This window comes from Leptonychotes weddellii, chromosome 14 (genome assembly GCF_054177405.1).
Source record: "Leptonychotes weddellii isolate Sample4059 chromosome 14, ASM5417740v2, whole genome shotgun sequence".
Lineage (NCBI taxonomy): Eukaryota > Metazoa > Chordata > Mammalia > Carnivora > Phocidae > Leptonychotes > Leptonychotes weddellii.
In genome coordinates this window covers 76,953,075-76,978,846 of record NC_138382.1, presented here as the reverse complement: position 1 = coordinate 76,978,846, position 25,772 = coordinate 76,953,075, and the positions used below count along the sequence as shown (strand labels likewise).

General features: G+C 47.0%; 1 protein-coding gene across 4 annotated transcripts; it reads left to right on the top strand.

Annotated features, from left to right (window-relative positions):
- Positions 1-1,415: 1,415 nt before the first annotated feature.
- On the top strand, positions 1,416-24,162 carry TTF1 (transcription termination factor 1). 4 transcript variants are annotated; one of them, XM_081803825.1, is made up of 11 exons: positions 1,416-1,519; positions 2,043-3,073; positions 4,607-4,833; positions 6,365-6,550; positions 7,883-7,961; positions 11,470-11,600; positions 13,852-14,086; positions 16,432-16,521; positions 16,781-16,846; positions 20,559-20,644; positions 21,543-24,162. In XM_081803825.1, the coding sequence occupies exons 2-11, from the start codon at positions 2,061-2,063 to the stop codon at positions 21,719-21,721; spliced, it is 2,292 nt and encodes a 763-aa protein (XP_081659951.1). In that variant the 5' UTR covers positions 1,416-1,519; positions 2,043-2,060; the 3' UTR covers positions 21,722-24,162. The 4 variants fall into 4 exon arrangements, 3 of the variants coding, with proteins under 3 accessions (XP_081659951.1, XP_081659953.1, XP_081659952.1); XM_081803827.1 differs by having other exon boundaries at positions 1,477-1,519; positions 2,054-3,073; XM_081803826.1 differs by having other exon boundaries at positions 1,501-1,519; positions 1,998-3,073.
- The last annotated feature ends 1,610 nt before the right edge of the window (positions 24,163-25,772 follow it).

Sequence of the window (25,772 nt, the reverse complement as noted above, 5' to 3'; positions counted from 1 at the left end):
GGTCTGCTTCTCCCTCTGCCCTCTTCCCTCTCGTGCTCTCTGTCTCTCATTCTCTCTCTCTCAAATAAATAAATAAAATCTTTAAAAAAAAAAATTCCTTTAGAAGCTTCCTTTATCTCTACCCCCCAAGATATGTGTTGGCAGTCATCCCCCAAGCATATGACCCATCCATATACATCTGAAGGGTCTCATGACTCAAGTTTTATTAGACACTAATAAATGACCTTTTCCTAACAGCAGCTAGCCCCCTCAAGGTCCTGGAAACTTTGCTTCCAAAATTCCCTAGAGACTTACGCTAGCCCTAACCCCTCCCAACTTGAAAGTATATAATCTGCCACTCCTCATGACCCCAGTGCGGCTCTTTCTGCCTACAGGTCCTGTCCCTGTGCTTTAATAAAACCACTTTTTTTTTTTTTGCACCAAAGACATCTCAAGAATTCTTTCTTGGGGTGGGCTCAGAACCCCAACATCTTTCCTACATCACAGGGAGGGGCAGGATAGTGGAGTAGTAGAGAGAGCACAGGTTTGAATCCTGCCTGGGCCACATAAATCCCCTTGTACAAGTTACATTAAGCCCTAGTTTTCTCATCCAGAGGGTGCGGCTGATAACACCTAATAAAAATAATCCTACAATACCCACATGGGCTTGTTACAGGATTTAGTGGGGGAAAAAAAAAAAACCTAGTTGCCAATATGGTTATGTTCACAATTCAAGGAGTCTAAAAGTCTGAGTGGTTTATATACTGGCCTCGACTTAAAAGCTTTACTTTAAATCATAAGCCAAGTTTCTTCAGGGCACAGTTGCAACGGGAGGATTGGAACACAAGGCTCCTTCTAGCTTCACGTAAGCTTAACCCAGCAGTCTCTGCCCACCTCTGCCTTCAACGTCTACTACCCTCCCCTGTATTCACTCCGCTCCAGCGGCCCTGGCCGGCTTCCAGTTCCTCCAGCGACCAAGTGCATGTTCTCGGCCTTGCTTCCAGCCTGGAACAATCTTCCATCTAGATTTCTGCTCGCCGTCTTCGTTTACAACTCAGCTCAAATGTTACTCCTCGAAGAGCCTGCCCTTCGATCTACAGTGGCACTCGCTGTCTACCCTCACTCTCCAACACAATACTGTTTTCCTTTTTTCCTTTCCTTGCAGGATAACCTGACATGATCTTGACTGATGTGTTATGTCTTCCTCACGTCCGGGACCTCACCGGCTGGCTCACTCCTGGACTAGAACAGAGCTCCGCAAAAACGTGACTAAGTGGAGCGCACGCGCGAGCCAGGAGGCCAGGCGGGGACTTCTGTGCTCTCTCTGTTTGGGGACCTCGCTCTACCCCACCTTCACCCCACTCCCGGAGGACCCCCGGAATGAAACCCATGGGCTACCACGCCTGCGTCAAATCGCGGCGGCGGGCGTGTTGCCTTGGCAGCGTGACGCCGAGGCGGGGCCGGAAGCGACGCACGGCTATTTCCGCTTCCACCACGGCGGCATTTCCGGATTGGAAGAAAGGTGGCGGCGCGTTGGGCGGTAGGTTGAAAGCGCTTTTCGGCTTTTCGGTTGTTGGGGCTTTTTGATGCGCGCGTGGAGTCCAGCGGTGGGTGGTGGTGCGTTCGCCTCGCAGAGGCCGCCTTTGGCGGAGGTCTCCAGGGTGGGGAGGCAGCAGAGAGCCTTCTAGAAAGAGGAAATTGTATGCTATCAGACCTTGAGCCAAGGAAAGGGTTGGGGCATGTTTGAGGAACCCAGAAAAGGCGTTGTGTGGCTAGAGCCCAAAGTTGGACGGGAGAGGCAAGAGACGAGGCTGGAGGGCAACAGGGCCTGATCGTGCTGGGCACTGGTCTCCGTTAACTATTTTTTACCGTATCATAAGGGCCGCGTGACCAGACAGTAAATTACAGTGAGCCTCCTGTGCATTTAGAGTAATATTAAATTTGTAATCATGACTCCAGCCTTGTCATTTGTTATGCAATCTCATTTTTCTGTGATTTTTTTTTTTTTCTTTCCTGAGGGTGATGTTTAAAATGCTTTGCCAAAATAAACCATTGTTGTCAAGTTTCCCCACAGGAATAGAATGGAAGGAGAATCGAGCAGACTGGAGATTCACACTCCAGTTTTTGACAAGAAAAAGAAAAAGTACTCTGTGTATAAGGAAGGACATCTGAGGCATCCCCATGAAAGTGTCAGAGACTCCCCCCTGGCAAGCGAGCAGTCTCACGTAACCAAGAGTAAGAAAAAAAGAAAGGATTGCCAGCATCTTCTTCCTTCCCCTTTGAAAAAATCAGAAATTGGTGGTGAGACGAAAAAGGCCACATCCGTACCCAAAAAGAATAAAAAGAAAAAACATAGGGCTTCGGGGGTGGATGGGGAAACAGGTGTGGCGTATGTCTTGGTGGATAAAGAAAATATCGAGAACACACCAAAGAATTTTAGGAGGGATGTCGATGTCGTGTATGTTGACGTGAGCCAGGAACAGAAGCCAACAAAAGAGCCTGAAGCAGGCGAACTGCATTCAGTTCCTAAGTCACATAAAAACGAGTCAGAAGAGCTGCATCATAAAGTTAGGGAGACAAAAAGTAGAAAACATCGGAGGAAAGTGGCCTCCTGGGATGCTGAGCAGGAGGGCCTGCGTGCAAGCCTCGCTCTGCCCAAGCCAGAACCACACAAGGAGGAAACCCTGCTTTCTGTGGACCCAGGAGGTGGAATCACACAACTACCAGTATCGGCCAATAAGAAAAAGTCTAAGAAAAAAAAGAGAAAAATTGCACATGACCAGGAACTTGAGGCATTGCCTGGGCCTGAGAGTCTAGAGAACGTGTACTCCGAAGGATGGCAGGGGGTCGGTGAGGTTGGGACTGCAGAAGGCAGTAAGGAAGCTGGCCGTGTAAAGAAAAAGTCTAAGAAAAGGAAGCGAAGGTCTTCTGTTGAAAGTCCTGTAGCTCCTGGGGGTGATTTTTCAGTGCCCGCAGGGAGCTTTGAGGATACACACTCTGATTCACTGGAAGGTAATGGTGCCCTGATTGAAGAAAGAGCGAAACCCAGGCCACAGCAGGAGAAAACCCAGGCCTCTTCGGAAGAGGTGCAGAGGTAATGTGGCAGTGGCATGTTTTCTGGTGTGTATGTCCTCTGTGTGAATTCTGCCTGTGACCTCTTTATCCAGCATGCCTGTAGTAAATGACAGAAATCAGAGAGACAGACCGTTAAATGTACAGAACGATGCATACGTGTAACCGAGTGACTTGGCAGGAAGGTTCCTTTCTTCATATATAAAGTAAGGCAGTTAGATCAGATTTTTACTAAAAACTATTCCAGCCCTGAAATTCTATGAATAAGTTTAAAAGGGCATTTTAAGACCCCCCAAGTTACCTTTGTTCGTCTATATGCATATACTTAGAAAGAAAGAAAAATTCTAAATACTTAGAATTTTTACAGAGCAGGAAAAACCTTGAATTAAGGTTCTCCCCAGTAGAAGAAATTTAGAAGTCATTGTTTATATAATTATTGTGTAAGTCAACTGCTGATATAATAAACACAGCTTTTTTTTTTTTTTTAAAGATTTTTATTTATTTATTTGACAGAGAGAGACACAGCGAGAGAGGGAACACAAGCAGGGGGAGTGGGAGAGGGAGAAGCAGGCTCCCCGCAGAGCAGGGAGCCCGATGCGGGACTCGATCCCAGGACCCTGGGATCATGACCTGAGCTGAAGGCAGTCACTTAACCAACTGAGCCACCCATGCGCCCCACAGCTTTTTTTTTTTTAATAGAGCAGTTTTTTAAACCACTTTATCTCAGTTCCTAGGACTTGGGACAGATTTTTCTCCCCATTTTTACTCAATGGCAATTTTTTTTTTTACATTTTTGCATTTGTTAGGTTGTCCTGGCCTAAAATAGTTTCACCAAGAAGTTCAGTGGGAGACGATGCCACTTCAGGTGGTATCGATAAGAGGGGCCCACTCACCTCCTCTCATCAGGGGTAATACTGATAGGAGGCAGGCATGTCGAGGGGGTGGTTTTGAACTTGTACTGGGCTGTGGGCCCTCTGAAAGCTGCTGACCCTTTCCTCGAACTAATGGGTATAATTTTTTTTTAAGTTTCCTGCCTGAGTGGTTAGCTGTTATGATTGACCACAGTAAGAGGGGATTTGGACATCTGGCAGACATTTGGGGATGAATTAGTGACAGATGCATAGAAAACTAAGCAAAGGGGGGAAAATGTGGTCATTGTTACATTGATTTAATTAATTAGTAACCATTATCACAAAACTGAAATCCTTGGAAGGGGGTTGGGGAGTGTCTTGAGGGTCCATGGGGCAGAACAGGGTTTAGCCCGTTAGGAAGTCAGTATCTAAAACCAGAAAACTTAAGAAGTAGTGACACAAGAAATAACACATGCTGGAAATTGGGCTTTGGGCCACACGGGTCCCTTGTAGGCGGCCTCTGAGGTGTATGCATACGTTGGTCAAATTACCTCAGTCCACACATCACAGACTGAATCAGCTCCAACGTCCCTCCTAGCTTTAACACCGGCCTAGTCTGAGTGAAGGATCATTTTAAGAAAAGAATTGGAAAGCCACCAGGGCAAGTGACAGGTTAATGTGAGTTAACTCAATTTTTCCTGCAGGTTAGAACCTACAAATGAAGAGGAAAGACATTTGGAATTGGCCAAAGATTCTGAAACAAGATATTTATCGGAAGACTCCAGAGATTCGGGTGACTCAGATGTGGATTTAGACTCGGCTGTGAGGCAGCTCCAAGAGTTCATTCCGGACATCAAGGAAAGGGCTGCCACCACAATCAAGCGGATGTACCGGGATGACTTGGGGCGGTTTAAGGAATTTAAAGCACAGGGTGAGCTGGTGGCACTTTAATATTTGTCGAACTTTCCTGTCCGCCTAACGAGCCCCTGCCTTTTTTCTGTGAACAATGCAGATTTCTAGATTCACAGGAAGCATCCTCTGGGTGCCTTCAGCTTCTCCTCCTTCCAGAATTGTTGTCCGAGCCATAAAATTAGCAAAATGAAGAGCCCTGGTTTTGCTCTTCTCCACCTAGCTTCTGGTAGGGGAGGCCTGGAAGGAGAGGAGGAGGCTAAGTGGCTGAGCCTTTGGGGAGGATGCAGGAATAAAATAAAATGAAAACAGCCAGTATTGTCAACTTTGATGAGCTGTAGCTTCTTTCCCCGAGATATTAAGTGGAGGCTAGGCTGGTTGTAATGGCCATGGTTTCACAGGAGACCCAACACGGTCTCCTTCTTGATTTCACTGTGTTATAAGAACCTCCCAGAAAGCTTATGGAATTGAAGAGTAAACTACACATTTAAGGCTGTGTGCTACAAATGAGCGATATTTACTGAGTGGCTGTGTGAGGTCCAGTACCTCTGGTCCCTGCGAAAAGTAAAATGTGGGGCCTTACGGAGTTAATCATGGTGAAGAGATTAGTTTTATTTTTTTTTTATTTTTTATTTTTTTAAAGATTTCATTTATTTATTTGACAGAGAGAGAGAGATAGTGAGAGCAGGAACACAAGCAGGGGGAGTGGGAGAGGGAGAAGCAGGCTTCCTGCCGAGCAGGGAGCCCGATGCGGGGCTCAATCCCAGGACCCTGGGATCATGACCTGAGCAGAAGGCAGCCGCTTAACTGACTGAGCCACCCAGGCACCCCAAGAGATTAGTTTTAAAAAATAGCCAAATTAAGGAAGAAAAATGTAATTCAAAATAGAGCAGTATCTATAGAATGGTCCCATTCTATTTGTGTATTTTCTGTGGAAATGTTTATGACTGTATTTTATAAAAGGTACTCTTTAAGTCTAAGAATAGAAAAACATAGTATATAAGATCGTCAGTACATAATAAAACTTGGTTGCTTTGAGCTACAAAGAGGACTAGAATGTAAAGCATGATGCCATTGCTCCCCCACCCCCCATACATATGCATAGAAAATATATGTGAATGTTCGAGTTCTTGCCAGTTCACAGCACTGCCTTGCGGGGGGGGGAGCGAGGCAGAAGAGAGCAAAGGGGAGGCTTCTTTTAAATGTTTATTTCCATACTGCTTGAATTTTTAATGAACATATATTCCTTTTTAATATAAAAAACAACTACTTTCAAAAGTTGAGTGATAAATGGGGAAGGTCACTTTGGAAGGGGATGACCAGGGAAGACTTTGGGAGAAGAGTGGCTTGAGCTGAATTCTAAGGGAAGTGAAGTTGGGGGGTGGGGCGTGCACAGCAGGGGAGCTAACAGCAAGTACAAGTACACCGCTGGGGCTGTTCCCAGCAGGGGGAAGCTGGCAAGCCACTGTCTTATAACTGTTGAAGACCAGATGGTAGGTTTGCTTTTGTTCCTTATTGACAATACATATTTTTTCTCCCCACCCAAATCCTAGGTGTCGCTATTAGATTTGGCAAGTTTTCTGTAAAGGAAAACAAGCAGTTAGAGAAAAACGTGCAAGAATTTCTATCCCTGACAGGAATTGAGAATGCAGACAAACTGCTGTACGCAGACAGATACCCAGAGGAGAAATCTGTGATCACCGACTTAAAAAGAAAATATGCATTTAGATTGCACATTGGTAAGTTTAAAACTGTTTACTTTTTGACCATCCACAGCCTACCAACCGTAAAGGGAGAACCCACGGTAAGTATTTAGCACAGCGCCTGGCGCATTGAGTGCGTGCGGTGCATGTTACCCGCTGCCATGGCTATGAGTATTCCTGTTGCCGGCTGTACTTTTGGGGATTTGGAATGTGTTTGTGTCTCCCAAGTATAGTGCTTTTACAGATTTTATAAAAAGTGACCTGATCAACTTCTAGCTTTTATACTTGGTAATAGGTATCGTTTTGCTTTCTCTTTATTTATTCTTTGTTATGTGTTGTTTTGCATATGCTGCACAAAGCATATTTTTTAAGATTTTATTGATTTATTAGAGAGGGCACAGGGGGAGGGCCAGAGGGAGAGAGAACCTCAAGCAGACTGTGCTGAGCACAGAGCCCGACACCAGGCTCGATCTCATGACCCTGAGATCATGACCTGAGCTGAAATCAAGAGTCGGACGCTTGACCAACTGCACCACCCAGGTGCCCCAAAGCACATTCTTACGTGTACCAGGGTCTTCTCTAAGTTTTCCAAGTATAGCCTTATCTGTGCTTTGTCTCTGGAACCCTCCTCCTGCAGCTGTACTTGGAAAGTGAGAAAGTCATGAAGCAACACAGGATCAGACTGAAAAAAATCCGTGAATGTAAAGAGGATGATTTCTTAGGTGTTCTCTGACTTCTTTTTTTTTTTTTTTTTTAAAGATTTTATTTACTTATTAGAGAGAGAAAGCATGAGGGGGGGAGGGTCAGAGGGAGAAGCAGACTCCCTGCTGAGCAGGGAGCCCGATGCGGGACTCGATCCCGGGACTCCAGGATCATGACCTGAGCCGAAGGCAGTCGCTTAACCAACTGAGCCACCCAGGTGCCCTCTTAGGTGTTCTCGAGTACGCAAGGGGAAACAGACTAGGGGGGTCCCTGTCGAGGGGCTGTTTCATCCTGAGTGAGGAAGCAAGCCAAGCTTGCTCATTGAGAAAGCTCTTCTGTTAATCTTATGGAGAACTGTTGGCATGTGTCCCCCACCTTAGCACGCTTTCCTCTTCATTCAAATTTTGTTAGCATTACTTTGCTTTGTAAGGGCTTTTCCCTCGAATTTAGTAGACCAGAAGCTGGAGCCTTGACTTACTAAGCGTGTAGATTTTAGAGCTCTCCAAGGAAACTGGTGATTTTGTGTGGGATGTATGAAATCCCAGCCTGACCCAGGATCTAGGGTAGTGGTGTTAACAGGAGCCATGCTGGGTTCCCTTTCCAGCTGTGACTCCATTTCAAGCCCTGCCCTGTGGGCCCCTCTGACTGCCTTTCTTCTGACTTTAGGAAAGGGCATTGCCCGGCCCTGGAAACTCGTCTACTATCGAGCAAAGAAGATGTTTGATGTCAACAATTATAAAGGCAGGTAAGAAAAAGTCTTAGCGTGGTGATTAACATAACAATGAAAAATTTAAAAAAAAAAGAAAAAGCCTTAGCAGCTTGAGACAGAATGTTTTTGCTGATAGTATAAATTAGAATGTCCTCAACAGATGAGAGGTAAAAAACTGAAGATTTTTTCGTGTGTGAAAAGTAGACTGTGTATTTGTTGTCAGTGGTATGTCTTCAAAGCTCATTTCGGTTTCTGCCTCTTGAGTAAACGTTTGTGATCTTCCCCTTTCTAAATCCTTGGCCTTTCTTTATACTTTCCTTAGCCCTCAGCGTGCCATGCCTCTCTTATGTTACTCATGAAGTTTTCTTTGCTCTCTGCTAATTTGTGAGCTCCCTGTGTACCCAGACGTTCCTTTTGTTTTGTTTTTTAAGATTTTATTTATTTGAGGGCGCCTGGGTGGCTCAGTTGGTTAAGTGACTGCCTTCTGCTCAGGTCATGATCCTGGAGTCCCTGGATCGAGTCCCGCATCGGGCTCTGCTCGGTGGGGAGCCTGCTTCTCCCTCTGACCCTCCCCCCTCTCATGTGCTCTCTGTCTCTCTCATTCTCTCTGTCTCAGATAAATAAAATCTTTAGAAAAAAAAAAAAGATTTTATTTATTTGAGAGAGAGAGACAGATAGCGAGAGAGCACAAGCGGGGAGGGAAGGTAGAAGCAGACTCCCAGCTGAGCAGGGGGCCTGCCACGGGGCTCGATCCCAGGACCCGGGGATCACGACCTGGACCGAAGGCAGACGCTTAACCGACTGAGCCACCGGGCGCCCCTCAAACATTCCTTTTCAGTGCGATGTTCCCTTCAGCACTCAGCCTAATTCTTTGGGTTTTCAGTGAATATTTGAAGGTGGGGTAAGCACTAATAGGAGATCACATAGGAGCGGGTCATTAGTGACAGTGCAGAGTGTCCTGTGGTGATGGTCATTCTCTCTCTTTCCCCAAGCAAAATACCCAACTGTATTTTGTTCCCAACATTCCAGATAAAACCGGCATAGATCAGGGGTCAGCTGTGGGTAAGCACTCTGCTCCAGGCCAGAGGGATAGGCAGGAAGGTGTCAACCCCTCCCTCTGAGGGCCCAGCCGACCAGCTATCCGATCTCACTCTGGGAGGCAGATTTAGTAAATCTGACAGGGCCAGTTGCCTTCCAGTTAGCTGCATGATTATAAACCAACACATACGTATTCTCTGACCTGCAAACACTGATATGACCTTGGTGGATTTTTTGTTGTTGTTGTTGTTTTAAGATTTTATTTATTTATTTGACAGAGACACAGCGAGAGAGGGAACACAAGCAGGGGGAGTGGGAGAGGGAGAAGCAGGCTTCCCGCAGAGCAGGGAGCCCGACGCAGGGCTCGATCCCAGGACCCCAGGATCGTGACCTGAGCCAAAGGCAGTTGCTTAACGACTGAGCCACCCAGGCGCCCCTGACTTTGGTTTCTTAACTTTTGAACAAGAGAAATAAACCTTCAGCAGAGGAAAAGGTTGCCCACAAACTAATACCCGCCTTCCCCTTTTTCCCAAGCCCCAGGGTTGGGCATCTGTGGACAGAGCTTTAAGGAAATGCGCTAAAGATGACATGTTAAGTGGGACTTGAAAGATAGCTTTTGGCAAATGAATGGTGGCAGCTGAGGTGACATTTTTCTACCTGTGACATAAGTGTGGGAATGAAAGTTTTAGAATAAGCCAAGTCTGTCATTCCAATGTGTTGTGGTAACCATTTGCCCTTAGAATATATTTTTTCTAACTTAAGGAATTCTTAACTGAAAAAAATCACAGAAAGCCAAAAATCAAAGAATTTTGAGGCTCTGGGGGACGTCAGAGGTCAATACACCTGTTTCGTCATTGTTATGCACTCACTTTCTCTCTGATGTCCTCCTTTCTGTCGCTTCAGGGGTACCCTTAAGTTGTTTTAAATCTCAGAAAGAGGGACGCCTGGGTGGCGCAGTCAGTTAAGCGTCTGCCTTCAGCTCAGGCCGGGATCCCGAGGTCCCGGGATCGAGCCCCACATCGGGCTCCTTGCTCAGCAGGGAGCCTGCTTCTACCTCTCCCTCTGCCTGCCACTTCCCCTGCTTGTGCTCATGCATTCTCTCTCTCTCGACAAATAAATAAAATATTAAAAATAAATAATCTCAGAAAGACCCTGATTGCCTTGAGAAGGAAACTGCTAGAAAGCATGAGTCTCAGCAGTGAAAGATTACAGGTCTCTCCTCACCATGCTCTGCATTTGTAGATGACCTTCTGAGAGTGCTAGGCTCTTACTGTTGGAAGTAATTCTGGATCACTGTCATCAGGGATGGGTAGTATTTTGCTAGAGCTTCTCTTGTGTTGAGTTAGTAGTAACATAAACCACCATTCCCCGCCCCCTGTATTAAGGAATTCTAGAATGCCCTAAGGATTGCTTTCCCTTCACTTAAACACTTGTGTTTAATCTCCAAATCCACTTAGTGTTGTTTGGTTCTTTTCTTTAGTATAATATTTGTTTTTATGTGGAATGAAAAAGCGCCGTACATTCCTTAAATAATTGTGCATTTGTGTCAAGTCATTTGTCACGTATTTATTGAATGTCTGTTGTCTGTCAAGCATTGCAGATACCATGGTGTAGAAAAACCAACAGGGTCTGAGCCCTTGTAGGATGTCCCCTCCAGAGCCGTGCTGTCCATCACGGTGGTCACCAGCCTCACGGGGCCAGGGAGCACTTGAAATACATTTAGTCCAAGTTGAGAGGCGCCATATGCTGGAGTTAGACGGAAAGAACGTAAATTACCTCATTAACACTTTCAGATCTGACTGCGTGTTGAAATGGTTGCGTTTTTAATATAGTGGGTTAAGTCAAATATTTTATTAAGTTCATTCAAATGAAATAAAATTCATTTTCACGTGACCACTACAAGGTTTAGATGATGTGTATGGCTCATATTACATTTCTGTTGGACGGCGCTGGTCTAGAGGCAGAGATGGGTAAACGGGGACCCCTCGATGTCCAACTGCCCGTCTGTGGGGGGGTGCTGTGAAAGGGGCAGAGCTTGCTCTGGGGGAGAGCAGCAGGGGACTGGACCCTCAGGTATCGGGACATCCTCGCTGACGAAGGGCCACCTGCAGGGTTTGCAGGAGCCGTCCAGGTGGGTGGAGGAAGGCCATTTCCACTGCAGCACGGAGGCTCTGAGGGGAAAAAGGCCTACAAGAAGGCCAGTGGGGCTGAACTGTAGGCCACATGGAGGAGTTGGTGTTTTGTGCGTGCAGCGCAAAGCCTTTAGGGTTTGGATGGGAATAATGTGACCCAGTTATTTGCTCTAGCCCCTGTGTAACTGAGCCAGGCCCCTGGCCTGGGACTGCAGTGACTGATTTATAGGGTGACCACAGTCGAGATGCTGGGACAGGAAGTGACGGGACCAGCCTGCCCTGGCAGCTTTTCCCAGGACTACGGCAAACTGCAATGATGATAGGGTTTTTAATCTTGTACTTAATTGGGAATTGTAACACATTTTCCCTTTCAGGTATAGCAAAGGAGACATGGAGAAGTTAAAGATCTACCATGCCCTGCATGGGAACGACTGGAAAAAGATTGGCGAGATGGTGGCTCGAAGCAGCCTTTCTGTTGCCCTGAAGTTCTCCCAGATCAGCAGTCGTAAGTGTTGTTCTCTGGTCCTTCCCCCCGCCCCACCCCGGGTGAACGGATGAGCCCCCCCACCCCCCGGTGCAGGCCTCTTTGCCAGCCTGTCTTCTGAGAGAGCTGTCACGTTTTGAGCCATTCTCTGTACTGATTCATTGCATTTCCTCCCGCATGTTTGTGAAACCACGGGGCCTTTATTCACAAGACCGATTTCGGCCACACCTGAGGTCCTTCACTTTCAGCGCAGCTCTCACCGCCAGCCTGACCCATACATACCCTAGGAAGCTGGCAGGGAGCAGAGCCTGGGCGGAGGAGGTTCCCCCACCAGAGGACAGCAGAGGCTGCAGGGGGCCGGGGTGCAGTTCAGTCGGCCCGTTAGGCAGGGACTTTTCCAAAACCTCCTGTGTCTTTTTCTCTTTTCTAAAAAAGAAAATTTTCCTGAGTATATTCTTTGCATTATAAAATCCCCAGTTGCTTCAAGAAGCTCACAGGCGACATCACTGTCAGCACGGGGATGCTGTGCTAGGTCACATGGCAGAGCAGCGCGTGGGGCAGAGCGGCCGGGCGTCCATGGACCTGGCGTGCCCGGGAGCCCTGCCTTCTGTGCCCCCACGTCCAGCCGCTGGTGCCATGTGGGGACTCAGTGTGGCCGGATCTTCCAGTTTCCAGGAAGTAAAGCAGAAGTCTGCTTTTGGCAGGGGAGGGGGGGAGTGTTAATCTAGATACTGTTTTTTTTCCTTTGGAACTCTCAATTTTTAAATATTCATCTAAATTGTTGAGGAAAAGTAACACAATCACGCTATGGGCCAAACCAAAGACATGTGTAGGCTCCCGGTTTGAGGCCTCTTACTTAGCCTGACTGTGACCATCTAGACAAGGAGGATGACCCACAGATGGTTTGATGCCCCCGTCAGAGGCCAGCTTGTGGTTCAGGTGTCTTTGTCATCGAGGCCAGAGTTCCCATTGCAGCTCAGTGCCACACGGGGAGTTCCTGGGGAGAGTTACGGATGCACATGAAGTCGTTCAGTTATTTTGTCCCCATTAAGTGTTTGAGAACCTCCCAGTTTCACACAAGAGACATTACTGTCAGAAACAAGAAGAACAACATTCTTTTTGAAGTTAAAAAAACATACGTTGCTTTAAGGAAGGACTTCTCTGGCATTGGTTCTTTTTTTTTTTTTTTTGAGATTATTTATTTGAGAGAGAGTATGGGGGAGCACAAGGGGGGTGGGGCAGGGGGAGAGAATATCCAAGTAGACTCCTGCTGAGCATAGAACCCAATGCAGGGCTTGATCTCACAAGCCATGAGATCAGGACCTGAGCCAAATCCAAGAGCAGACGCTTAACCAACTGAGCTACCCGTGCGCCCGGGCATTGGTTCTTAAAAAGAAGTGGTTCCAGGGAGCCTGGGTGGCTCAGTTGGTTAAGCGACTGCCTTCAGCTCAGGTCACAATCCCAGGGTCCTGGGATCGAGTCCCGCATCGGGCTCCCTGCTCTGCGGGGAGCCTGCTTCTCCCTCTCCCACTCCCCCTGCTTGTGTTCCCTCTCTCGCTGTGTCTCTCTCTGTCAAATAAATAAATAAAATCTTTAAAAAAAAAAAGAAGTGGTTCCATTTTAATTTGCGTGTAGCTGTGTTTGATGGTTGTATGTCTGTGTAATCAAGATGTTGCCCTCTGTCTTCTGAAAAGTGCCTGGTTTATCTTTTCTTTTCTTTTTTTTTTTTAAGGCTTTATTTATTTATTTTGAGAGCGAGAGTGCGTGGGCAAACGGGTGGGGAGGGGCAGAGGGAGAGGGAGAGAGAGAATCTCAAGCAGACTCCACACTCAGTGCAGAGCCCATTGCAGGACTGGATCTCATGACCCTGAGATCGTGACCTGAGCCAAAATCATGAGTTGGACGCTTAACTGACTGAGCCACCCAGATGTCCCTTAAGACTATTTTTTAGAGTGGCTTGAGGTCAACAATAAAATTGAAAGGGAAGTAGAGATTTCCCATATGCACCCTGCCCTGACATACAGCCTCTGCCATTGTCAGCACCCGCCCCCCCCAGAGTGGGGACCTTTGTTACAGTCCATGACCCTACACTGGCACGTCCATCATCTTCCAGGGTCCATAGTTCACATTAGGGCTCACCTTTGGTGGTGTATGTGCTGTGGGTTTGGACAAGTATGTAATGACATGTATCCATCATTGTCATTTTGTTTTTGATATTGTGCTTGAAAACAAATAGATTAGCAACTATAAGATCATCCTTTTGTGTCTACAGCAAGAAATCATGGTGCTTGGAGTAAGACGGAAACCCAGAAACTAATCAAGGCTGTCGAAGAAGTGATTCTAAAGAAAATGTCTCCCCACGAGTTAAAAGAGGTGGATTCTAAACTCCAAGAAAACCCTGAAGGCTGCCTGTCTATTGTTAGGGAAAAACTCTACAAGGGTATATCTTGGGTAGAAGTAGAAGCCAAAGTAGAAACCAGAAATTGGATGCAGTGTAAAAGTAAGTGGTAAGTTTTAAGATTTCTTACATAAATTTCAACGAGATATTTCCCTCCCCCCTCCCCGTACCACACACATCACTGGAGTGGGTAGATGAGTGGGGTTATAACGGAAGGAGACCTATATAAGTACCGTGTACAAAGCCTTCCGTGTCAAAAATGATCACCTCGGGCCAGCTGTTCTAACCACTTTGGTATCAACATCCGATGTAAGATAGCACCTAACTAACCCTGATTCATCGTGTGGTTTCCTCCAAAGGAACTGGAACCTTTTTAATACTGAATATTGACTTCTGGTGTCTTTACTCTGTCCCTTGCTAAGGCTTTAGTAAAACAAAACGGTTCTCTCTTTGCAACATAAAAAAACACAAAACTCCCCTCTGGGAGAGAGATCACAAGCACGGTGATGTGCAGGAGCTTGCCCTTCCCATGAGCCTGTCTTGTCCGGGGGCTCCTCTGTCCTCACTAACGCCAGGCAGCTGTATTCATTGTAGAACTTCTCTTTTTTTTTAAGATTTTATTTATTTGAGAGAGACACAGAGAGGGAACACAAGCAGGGGGAGTGGGAGAGGGAGAAGCAGGCTTCCCGCGGAGCAGGGAGCCCGATGTGGGGCTCGATCCCAGGACCCTGGGATCATGACCTGAGCCAAAGGCAGACGCTTAACGACTGAGCCACCCAGGTGCCCCTCACCATAGAACTTCTTGAGACACCATAGTCACACAGAAGCATTTTCAGTCCTGATCTTGCTGCGCATTCTTTGCCTGACGTGGCTTTTCCGAGCCCTGGAGGGTCTCTGAGCTGGGTGTTCAGCTGCTACAGGACCCCTTGGAGCGGTGGTCCCACAGCTCACGATCCACACGTCATGTGCAAAGGAGTGTGGTCATCGTCAGTGTCAAATAAGAGTGAGATCCAGGTTAGGTATATTTTATATTAAAAGCAGACTCTTAAATTATACCATTTATTGTTATCTTACAATTCTGCTGTAGAATTATCTGTTTATTTTCATAGAAGACTATAGTCAGGGACATAAACTCCACAGAACAGGTAATGTTTTGGGGGATGAAGCATATAACATGGAGGAACCAGAGCCCTTTCTTCCGCTATAGTTTACACTGAAAGAAGGAGTGTTTGTTAAACACTGGTCAGTATTTAAAGAGGGAAATGCTGCAGAGCAGCCGTGCTTCAGGATCGGTATAATTCGGATAACGTGTAAGAGAGACTGCTTTTTAACTTGAAGAGAAAAGCAGGAAACTGAAAACCTGAATGTAGATTTCTTTCATGTAAATTGAAATGACCACAGATGATGCAGTTTACTTTTTTCCTAAAGATTTATTAGAGAACATGGTGGGGGGTCAGAGGGAGAGTGAGAGAGAGTCCAAAGCAGACTCTATCCTGAGCTTGATCTCACAACCCTGAGATCACGACTTGAGCCGAAACCAAGAGTTGGGTGCTTAACTGACTGCACCCCAGAGGCGCCCCCAGAGGATGCATTTTGAACGAACACAGTTGGCTGCTGGTACAAACAGCGTCCTCACCTGTGTATCATGGATCCCCCTTATCCAGAATGTAACAGCTAGCGATCTGTCCATCAGATCGTGACAAACTTTGCTATTTGAGATGAGTACTTAAAAAATATTTTTAGCTGGGTCACTGCTCTCGTTAGGAGCTCCAGTCACCCTTCCCTTCAGCCATTAGCTGTGGGCCTCAGAGGAGTCATGACTGTACTAAGTCTCCCTTCGTGTTCCAACAGCTGATCCCTCAGTGTCCCAACAGCAATGTCCCTCTGTTTTCTAAACAATCAAAAAGAGAGTTTACGGCTTCATTTAACACCTGTTAAAGGGCTTATTCTCTTCTCCTTTTTATAACTTCTACTACAGAAATTTCATCGTACACACAAATTTAGAACTTGTATCCCTCATCCAGTTTCAGTAACCATCAACTTTTTTTTTTGTTTGTTTAAAGGTTTTGTTTATTTATTTGACATAGAGAGACACAGTGAAAGAGGGAACACAAGCAGGGGGAGTGGGAGAGGGAGAAGCAGGCTTCCCGCAGAGCAGGCAGCCCAATGCGGGGCTCGATCCCAGGACCCTGGGATCATGACCTGAGCCGAAGGCAGACGCCTAATGACTGAGCCACCCAGGTGCCACCTTTCTGTCGTTTTATTTATCATTTCCCACTTAAAAAAAAAAAATTGGCATACTCCCTGGTGGTAAATGTTAGCAGTGATGAGTCACACAAGTTAGAAATTAGTTCGCAGTAGGGGTGTGATGTAGGTGAGAAAAGGGCAGGAAATGGCAGTGCAGACTTTACCCCTGAAAGTCTTAAAGTACATTCTTTGTTTCTTTGAACGCAGGACGGAAATCCTAACCAAGAGGATGACGAATGGTCGGGATGTGTACCGCGGAGTTAATGCTCTGCAGGCCAAAATCAACCTCATCGAAAGGTAGAGAAATAGAAAGCGATGCTGTTGGAACTGTTTCTCTCTCTGGTCAAAAAGTCGATGTTGAGCAGCAGAATCCGTGGTGACGTGGCTAATGACCTTGGGCTAACCTTGGTCTGGCATGCCAACTTCGCTGGGCCTGAGGGAACTGGGACGGGGCTGAACGTTCTGGTGCCCCCAAGCTTTTCACATGGGTGAATCTGAGAAGGTGTCCGTTGTGCTGATTTGTGCTTGAAAACTTCGTGTTTATTTTTTCTTGTAGATTGTATGAGGTAAACGTGGAGGACACTAACGAGATAGACTGGGAAGACCTTGCTAGCGCCATAGGGTAAGGCTGTGTATTCAGTGTGAGGCTGACGAAAAGGTAAGAGATGGCCTCAGGAGTGACCGTCTGTGAGATCTGAGCGGATTCGCGTGTAGACTGCCCCGTGCGCCCGTGTATTTGGAGCCTCCGCTCTGGGTGCTGGGGGCCAATGGGACCCTCCCTCCACCCCACCCCTCACCGAAGACGCGTAGGAAGGGTGAGTGAAGTGTGTGCAAAGTCTCCTGAGAGCTTCGAGGAGCTAACAGGTTGAACGACTACTAGAGACCCCATATACCCTTTGCCCCAAATCATAAATTCTTAAGTTTGCCACGTTTGCTCACCATCCGCCCTCCCTCTCCTGCTCCTGATTCCAAGGGAATAAAGTAGTTTCCCTTAACCACTTGAGGGTTAGTGGCGGGCAGCGTGCCCTAGACAAGAACATCATCCTGCATAATCACAGTGCAGTGACCAGATTCGGGACATCAGACGCTGGTACAGCACTGTACTCTTAAAACACAGCTCACATTCAGGGCACCCGGGTGGCTCAGTCTTAAGTGTCTGCCTTTGGCTCGGGTCATGATCCCAGGGTCCTGGGATCGAGCCCCGCGTCGGGCTCCCTGCTCGGCGGGAAGCCTGCTTCTCCCTTTCCCACTCCCCCTGCTTATGTTCCCTCTCTCGCTATGTCTCTCTGTCAAATAAATAAATAAAATCTTTAAAAACTAAATAAAACACAGCTCACATTCAAATTGCCCCACTAAAGTCCTTTTTTTTTTTTTTTTTTTTTGAGATTTTATTTATTTGTCAGAGAGAGCACAACTGGGGGGGCGGGAGAAGGAGAAGCAGGCTCCCTGCTGAGCAGGGAGCCCGACGCTGGACTCGATCCCAGGACCCTGGGATCATGACCCGAGCCGAAGGCAGACGCTCAATCAACTGAGCCACCCAGGCGTCTCATCCCAGTAATGTCCTTTATAGCATTTCCCCCCGATTTACCATCCAGTCCAGCTCCACTCCAGCTCCCGTCTGTCTGTCCTGTCTCCTCACTGGCTTCCGATCAGTAAAGCTCTTCTGCCTTTGTCTTTGATGGCGTTGAAAACGTGGGCGAGCGCAGGCCGTTTGTTTGGAGAGTGACCCTCCGTTGGAGTTTGTCCGGTGCCCCCTCGTGGTGGGGTCTTGTACTTTAGGCAGGATGATGGCACAGGTGATGCCACATCGTGAGGCCCGTGATTCTGATTTTGATCCCTTGGCTCCGGTGGCATCTGCCGCGTTCCCCCCCCCCAGTATAAAGTACCAGCTCTCTTGGGGATAAGAAGGGGCCTTGGGGGATATTTTGAGACCATGTAAAGATCCTGTTCCTCTTCAGGCTTCCACCGGTACTTTCGGTGCGGCTTCATTTGCATGTCTCATCTGGGGGGTGAAGTTGAACTTTCCTATGTTTGTGAGCTACCTCCTTTTGCCTTTGCTGTGAGTCTTTGCTGTACGGCATCCTTGCATTTTGAATCCCTTCCTGCTACCGAAGACAGAGGCCACCACTCTCAGTATCTGAATTTATTGCTCGCCAAGCACGGTCCCTGTGAGCAGAGCAGATCATTGAGGGGTGTGGGGTGCGGGGATTGGGGGGCTCTCAGGAGTCGGGGGTTGTTTGGCCTTTAGTTTTGGAAGGGTGGACAGTGGGGCAGGGCGGCTGCCCCCTGGCTGACTTTCAAAAGTGTGACGCCATCCTTGATCCATGAGGAAGGGTTTAAACTGGTTCTGGTGGTTATTTGCACCTTGGGATCATGGACAAGGAACAAAGAACAATCAGTTTGGTTTTTGTTAACTTGGAGAATGGGAAGTTTGTCATGACCCAGACATGCTCATGGTTCCAAACCCTTCCCTTTTCCAGGTGACCTGAGTGAGAGGTGGGGCACCCACTGCTCAGAATCATGGGTCCCTGAGAGATGAGGGTGGCAGGTGCTTTGAAAGAGGGGACCTTGCTCTGGACCCACCAACTCCCATCTTGAGAAGCACCCATGGCTGCAAAGCCCTCCCTTTGTAATAGCAAAGCACTTTTTGAAAAATTGGACTTTTCCAGTAAATTTTTATATATTTTGTGATGTTGCTTCAGATCACAAGTTCTTAAATTAAAATGGGCTTTTAATGGTTTTAAGTAAAATTATATATTTAAGAACACATTGTTTCACTTAAGATTAATAAATCTCATAAAACGGAGATTATGGCATCTAGTCAAATACTGTTTGAAATAGCACACTGTCAAGTTTTAATAATTAAAACAGTGAAAAATAATATTTAAAAGTTCAGTCTCTTCGGAGTCTTAAAGTCTCCCTTGTGAATTATTTGGGCAGGATGTCAAGAAAGCATGTCCGCCTAATGAGATGTCATGCCTACTTGGTTTGAAAATGTCCAGAATCAGGGGCGCCTGGGTAGCTCAGTCATTAAGTGTCTGTCTTCAGCTCAGGTCGTGATCCCAGGGTCCTGGGATCGAGCCCTGCATCGGGCTCCCTGCTTGGCGGGGAGCCTGCCACTCCCTCTCCCATTCCCCCTGCTCGTGTTCCTGCTCTTGCTATCTCTCTCTCTGTGTCAAATAAATAAATAAATAATAAAGTCTTTAAAAAAAAAAAAAAAGAAAAGAAAAAATGTCCAGATCCATTATTGTGACTTCTCCAAACCCTAGCTTGGGTCTGCAGCATGCCCCACAGAACTCACGGCCCTGCAGGAAGAGTTGGAAGGCATGGGGGCCTTAGAACTTGGCCTTTACGGTCAGACTCACCTGGTGTTGACTCCTGGTACTCATTATTTAGCTGTCCTTGGGCACGTTGTTCCCTAACTTGTGTCTGAGCCTCAGTTTCTTCATCCACAAAATGGTTTAATAGGACTATAACGAGGACTAAGGAGATCGGCCGTGGAGGACACATAGCTCAGTAGGGACACACAGAGAGCACCTAGCTAGTGGTTGCTGTGAGGAAGAACCCAGTAAGAGTAAACGTATTCACACTAATTAACTACTAGGTTAACTAATTATTGAAATAAGTCCTGCTTTTATCGTCTAAGAAAAAGTGGCCAGGAAGTAAAGTTAGAGATTTTCACTTTAAAAAAACAATAAGATTTGGTTGTGTCTGTCCTACTTACTGTAAATTGAAAATACATTTGACTCACCAAAACATCATAAACATGTGCTTTTTTTAGCTTTGCAAAATAAAAAATCAGGGGACATCTGCCTTTGGATTGTGACAAATACGCATTTATCTTAAGTGAAGTGGTGAAGAGTGTGGGTTTTGGGGTCAGACCACCCAGTTGAAGTCCCAGCCCTACCCCTTATTAGCTGTAAGATCTTGGGCCATTTCTCTGTGCCTCAGTTTCCCCATCTCCAGAATGAGGCACAAGAGTAGTAGCTCCTCATAGAGCAGCTGTGTGGATTGTTTGTGGCTAGAAAGGAAGCCCTTAGGGCAGGGCCAAGTACAAGGTAAGCATCAGCTTATGTTAGTAGTGTAATTTAAACAGGATCTGTCTTGTGCTTTTCACCTTCTTTCTTTTGTGTGTGCTTTTTACCCAAATGAACGACAGCTTTTTCATGTGTGTCTTATTTTTGTCCCACATTTGTGGACACCATGGTTTCCTGTTCAGGATTAAGAAAGTTACTGAACCTGTAGATTCCCGAGTCGGCGTACTTCGTACACAGTAGTGAAATAACCAGTTTTTAAACTGATGCTAACTTTTTTTTATCTTTTCCTTTCTAAAGTGATGTTCCTCCGTCCTATGTTCAAACTAAATTTTATAAGCTGAAAGCTACCTGTGTTCCCTTTTGGCAGAAGAAGACTTTTCCAGGTCAGCATTTCTAATATTTAAATAGTTGAGAACACAGCAGGTGGTGCCCCGTGCTGGGAGTGTGACCTCGGACGCATGACTTAACTCTGGGAGTCTCGGTTTCTTTGGTTGTAGAATGGGAGAGATCATCACCTGTTCATCCCCACCTGACGGGACTTTCGAAGTTCTCAGTGAGATAATAGACAGATGAACCGTGGTCAGCAGGGTGCTCGGTGCGTGGCCAGCACTCGGTAAATAACTGAGTGCTCCTGGATCACCATCATGTGCGCACACGCCACACACTGACATGCACACGTGTGCACACACGGTTCCAGAACAAACCTAAGATGCCCAGTTCCTTCTCTGCAGCCATTTGTGGGTGGTTTCGGTATTCCCAAACTCAGATCATCAGAGTCCTCTGGGGAACTTGTTGAACACATACATAGCTGGACCTCGTCCCATACGTACCGAATCCTAACCTCCAGGCTGCGTCCAGAGGCTAGATTTTCTCTAACAGGCTCAAGGAGAGCCTCAAGCGGTCTGCCCAGCACCAGCATTCGGGAACCACGAGTTTGGGTGATGCTTTGCCCTGGAGTGTGTGATGACTACTTCTGACACTTAGCAGATAGCACTGCCTGGGTTTGAATCCCGACTGCGTTCGCCCCTACAAATTCCACGACCTTGGCCATGATTTATAACGCCTCTTGGCCTCGGTTTCCTCATTTGAAGAATGGGCTGACAGTAGTGCCCTCCTCCTAGGATTCTGAGGGGACTGGTGAATACAAGTAAACCAGTTAGAACAGGACCACTGCACACAGTAATAGCAGCAGTGGGCCACCCACATCCGTGCCCTCTGCCCTTTGACCTTGGGAAGGAGGCTTTGTACAAATAATGTCAAAATTACATTTCTTTTCTTTAGAGATTATAGACTACCTTTACGAGACCACCCTGCCTCTGCTTAAGGAAAAGTTAGAGAAGAAGGTGGAGAAAACGGGCACCGAAATCCAGAGTCCCGCGACACCCAGGCAGGCCTTCCGGTTCAGTGACATCTTCTATCGTGACGACGACAGTGAGGGAGAAGACGGGGAGAAGAGGTAGGGGACAGTGCTGTGTCTTGCCCGCCTCTCCAGGTTTGGTTGTATTTCTGTGCATGGGGCAGAGACGCTGCTTTCAGTACTGATGTTTAGTAGAGAAGGGGCCACGGCCAGAGGAAGGGGACGTCTACGATACTTTGTATTATGGAGCCTCCCAAAGCGATTCACCCTTTCAGACTCTAGTGTGTTTGCGTGCGCAAAGAAAGGAGCATCCGGAGTTGATTTGCTATTGCTGGACTGTTGAAGATAAGCCCACCTGGCAGTTTCTGTAGAACAGCAGTATCCCAAGTCCCTCTCGTGGCAGCAGAGGGGAGAGTCCCGTCCCATGAACATTTCATTGTGTGGATTTCACCACACGCACACTCCCCAAAAATGGGAACCCTGACAGTTCTAGTCAGGCACGCATGCCAGTTTGCTTTCTGTTTTCCCAGTTGTCACTGTGTGCCCAGGGAATGTGAGTTCTAGATAAGCATTCGCAGGGGGCTGTGGATCTGCTGGTCTCTCAGCCTGGCTTCCATTTGCATGTACCTGCCTCCGTGTGCGGATCTCATCTTCCTGAGGGAGTCAGGTGTTTAAGGGTACGTATTTTGCATACAAGATGCGTTCTCAAGGGCAGTCACTGAGTTCATCTGGTGTTCCAACTGGGAAAAAAAACAAAATCCAAAACAAAAACCCAGCAGTCTCTTCCACTGCTTCCAGAGAAATTTGGCTCTGTTAGATTTATGGAAAGATGCCATGTGGGTCTAAGGCATAGCTCACACCTCACAGAATTTCAAGGATAATTTACATGTTGGACTCTTCTGTCAAATCAGGAAAGCAAAACCGCTCTAGATGTTTCACACAGAGAAGGATTTAATATAGGGATTTAGGTTACAAAATTGTTATATAGGATTGAGAGCCCACGGGAAGGCTGACTTGCCGAGCCCTGGGTAACTGTGGCCCCCGCTGCCCTGCAAGGGGCATGAGCGTTCCAGGCTCTTGGCCACACGTGAACATGGAAGGAAGGTGTGGGTGAGCAACGTCCCATGCAGCCATGTCACCATCTGTGCCAAGACTGGACTCCACTGTCTCCCGAGTGTTCTGTCTTATGCCATTTATCTCACATCATGACGTGTGCGCTGTTGGTTAATTCATCCACAAAGCTAGACATTTTTCCAAAGCTGCCATACTTGGAGAAGGAAGAGTACAGAGACCGGTCTAGGAGGCTGGTCACCAGCATATCCCCAGCGCCTGTCACGGTGTTGTACGCACAAGAGACACTCAGTAAATATGCAGCAAACAAGTGGATGTTTCTTTTTAGCAAGTATTCTACCTTTCGTCACCTCCTATCCATCGAACATACCTGTCCCCATGCTGACGGGAATGAAAGTTCCTTTTGGAGGACAATCCAGTGAAATACAGCAAAGCCTTAAGAATGTGTTTTATGATCCAGCAATTTCACTTACAGAGATAAAGAGGTTTCACTTTTCAGAAATAAAAGAACTCATGTATAAGAATGGCACATTCATAATTTGAAAAGCAGACAAAAATGTGAATGTTCCTTAATGGAAATCTGTTAAATTATGGTATATTCCTAGAATGGGATATTATCCAATAATTAAAAATGATTATTATAGTTTGGGTCAACATAAAAAGAGGTAAACAATATTATCAACTAAAATATTTCAGAAGAGTATTTTCAGTTTTGTAAAAGTAAGAAAATAAAGGAAATGGTATATACGTAGATGCATTAAAACGTGTGGGAGAAATTAAACCCAAAATGTCGACAGTGTTTCTCTCGGGGCAGTGGGATTCTGAATTTATAGGGTAAAACTCTGGATTTGCAAGTGCCAGAAAATGGGACTCACATGGATCTAAGGAATCCGGGAACTCTCAAGACTGAAAGTCCAAGTAAGGACTGAGTCAGCTACTTGTGGTCACCAAAGATGGGGTTTCTGGCGCATTTTCTGCTCCCCCTTCGCCATTGTCCACTTCATCTTCAGTACACACACGGGGGCCCCTTCTCATAGTCACATGCTTCAGCAGACCTGCTCCCCCTTCAGAGGAAGGAAAAAAGGTCTCTTCCAGTTGCTCTTGCTTAAGTCCTGGGTTTTGCTCCCAGTGCCCAAATTAGAGCCTCTGCCCAGCTCTGAATCATCACTGGAGCCAGGAAAAGAGGACTGTGTTCAGCCAGTCTGGGCTCTGCTCTGGAGCTGGGATTTAGCACAGCACGCCTGGAGTGGCTGGGAAGGTAAATACCCCAGTGGAAAAATCAGAGTCCCATTAGCAGAGGAGGCGAAGAGCACTCTGAGGAAGCAACCCACAGATGTGTGCTGACAGTGGGTAATTGCCTGTGCTGTGAATCTTGCCCAATAAACTTGCGTACTTTTTGTACAAGTTCTATTTTTGTAACTTTTTCTCATCGATATCTCCATGCCTCTCCCCTCAAAAAAAAAAAAAAATGCACCATAGAAATGTTAGCCTTTGCCAAACACTGTTTTTACATCTAAGAGTCCTGGACTGTGGAAGAAAAAGACGGGTAGAGTAGTAGACTGTATATGTCAAGTGCGTCAAGTGCAGGTCCAGGAAAAGAGAAGATTGTGCGGGGAAACCGTGAGTTTGCTCTGGGCTGTGCAGGCTGTGCGGAGACCCCTGGTCTGTGGCGCAAGGAGGACAGGCAAGCAACCTTCGAGAGGCGGGTTTGTCAGCTCCACGAAGGTGAGGGCTGAGCTGTCAAGCGGACAACCCCAATTTAGAGTCTGAAAAGGGGAAAAGGTGTAGAAAGTCTGTACTTGGGAGGACGTGAAGGAGGAAGAGCCGACCCAGAGAGAGAGAGCGAGTGAGCTCACCTGTCTCACAAGAAACAAGACGGAGGAACAAATAAAATTGTTTTGAACAGTCTTGCCCGTGCATGGTTTGAGTTTCCGCCCCAGTTCTGGTCATTTGCACTTTTCAGTAGGCACGCTTTTCAGCTGCTGAGCTTCATTTGTGGACCTCATTCCCCAACAGAGAGGTCCAAGACCGCGGCAGAGGGGAGGTGGGACATGAGCGTCATAATCAGACGAAGACCTCAATTCTCCTCCAGGCCACTTTCAGTTCCACAGTTGTTGACCACACACACTGAGTAAGCACAGCAGGAGCTGAAGATGCCAGAGGGAACCAGGCAGACTTGCAGGCGACACAGTCCAGAGCTTGCTGAACACCATTTCCAGTCCAGCTCCTGAAATACCTGCCAGTCCTAATTCCCCGGCCTCATCAAACGGTGCATCTGTCCACCAGTTGGCTCATAGCCTGACCAAGCTGTCACCGAGTCTGTTTCTATTGTTGCTCTCTTCCGAACACCCACTGCTCTGCGTCCTCTCCCTTGGTGGCACTTTCCCGTCCAAGACGCCAAGCCTGGGTGAGCCCTTCCATCTGCCTCCTCCCTGCACCTAAGAGGTAACTATTTCTGGAAGAAAACCACGCAGCTGGGTGCTTGGGTGGCTCAGTTGGTGAAGCATCTGCCTTTGGCTCAGGTCATGATCCCAGGGCCCTGGGATCGGGCCCAGCATTGGGCTCCCTGCTCAGCTGGAAGCCTGCTTCTCCCGCTGCCCCTCCCCCCTGCTTGTGCTCACTTGCTCTCTAGTAAATAAAATCTTTGGGGGGAAAAAAACAACTGAGCTGGCTGGTTTCACTTTAATGATTGTCAGCCTCAAACAGATACAGCGTCACCAGAGGATCTACTTTGATTCTCTGATACATTTGCTGTTCTTTCCCCACATCAGCCATTATGCCTTCAACCCTCCCACACCCTTCTTCTGCCCTTTACATGATTCACTGAGCAAGTTGAAGGCAGCGGACGTCAACTCCCTCTTCCCTCCACCAACCAGGCGATCCTGCCTCCATCTGCACTCATTCCTCCTGCCCAAAGCCTCACCCTGCGCCTGAGCCCCGCAGTCTGCCCCTTACGTTGTCTCGAAGATTTTGGTCTTTTGCTGATCCCTCTCCTAACGTCAGTCTCTTCTGTTCTGGATCATCATCACCATAAACATGCTCCCAAATCACCCATCTTTAAATATATATGTAATATGTACGTA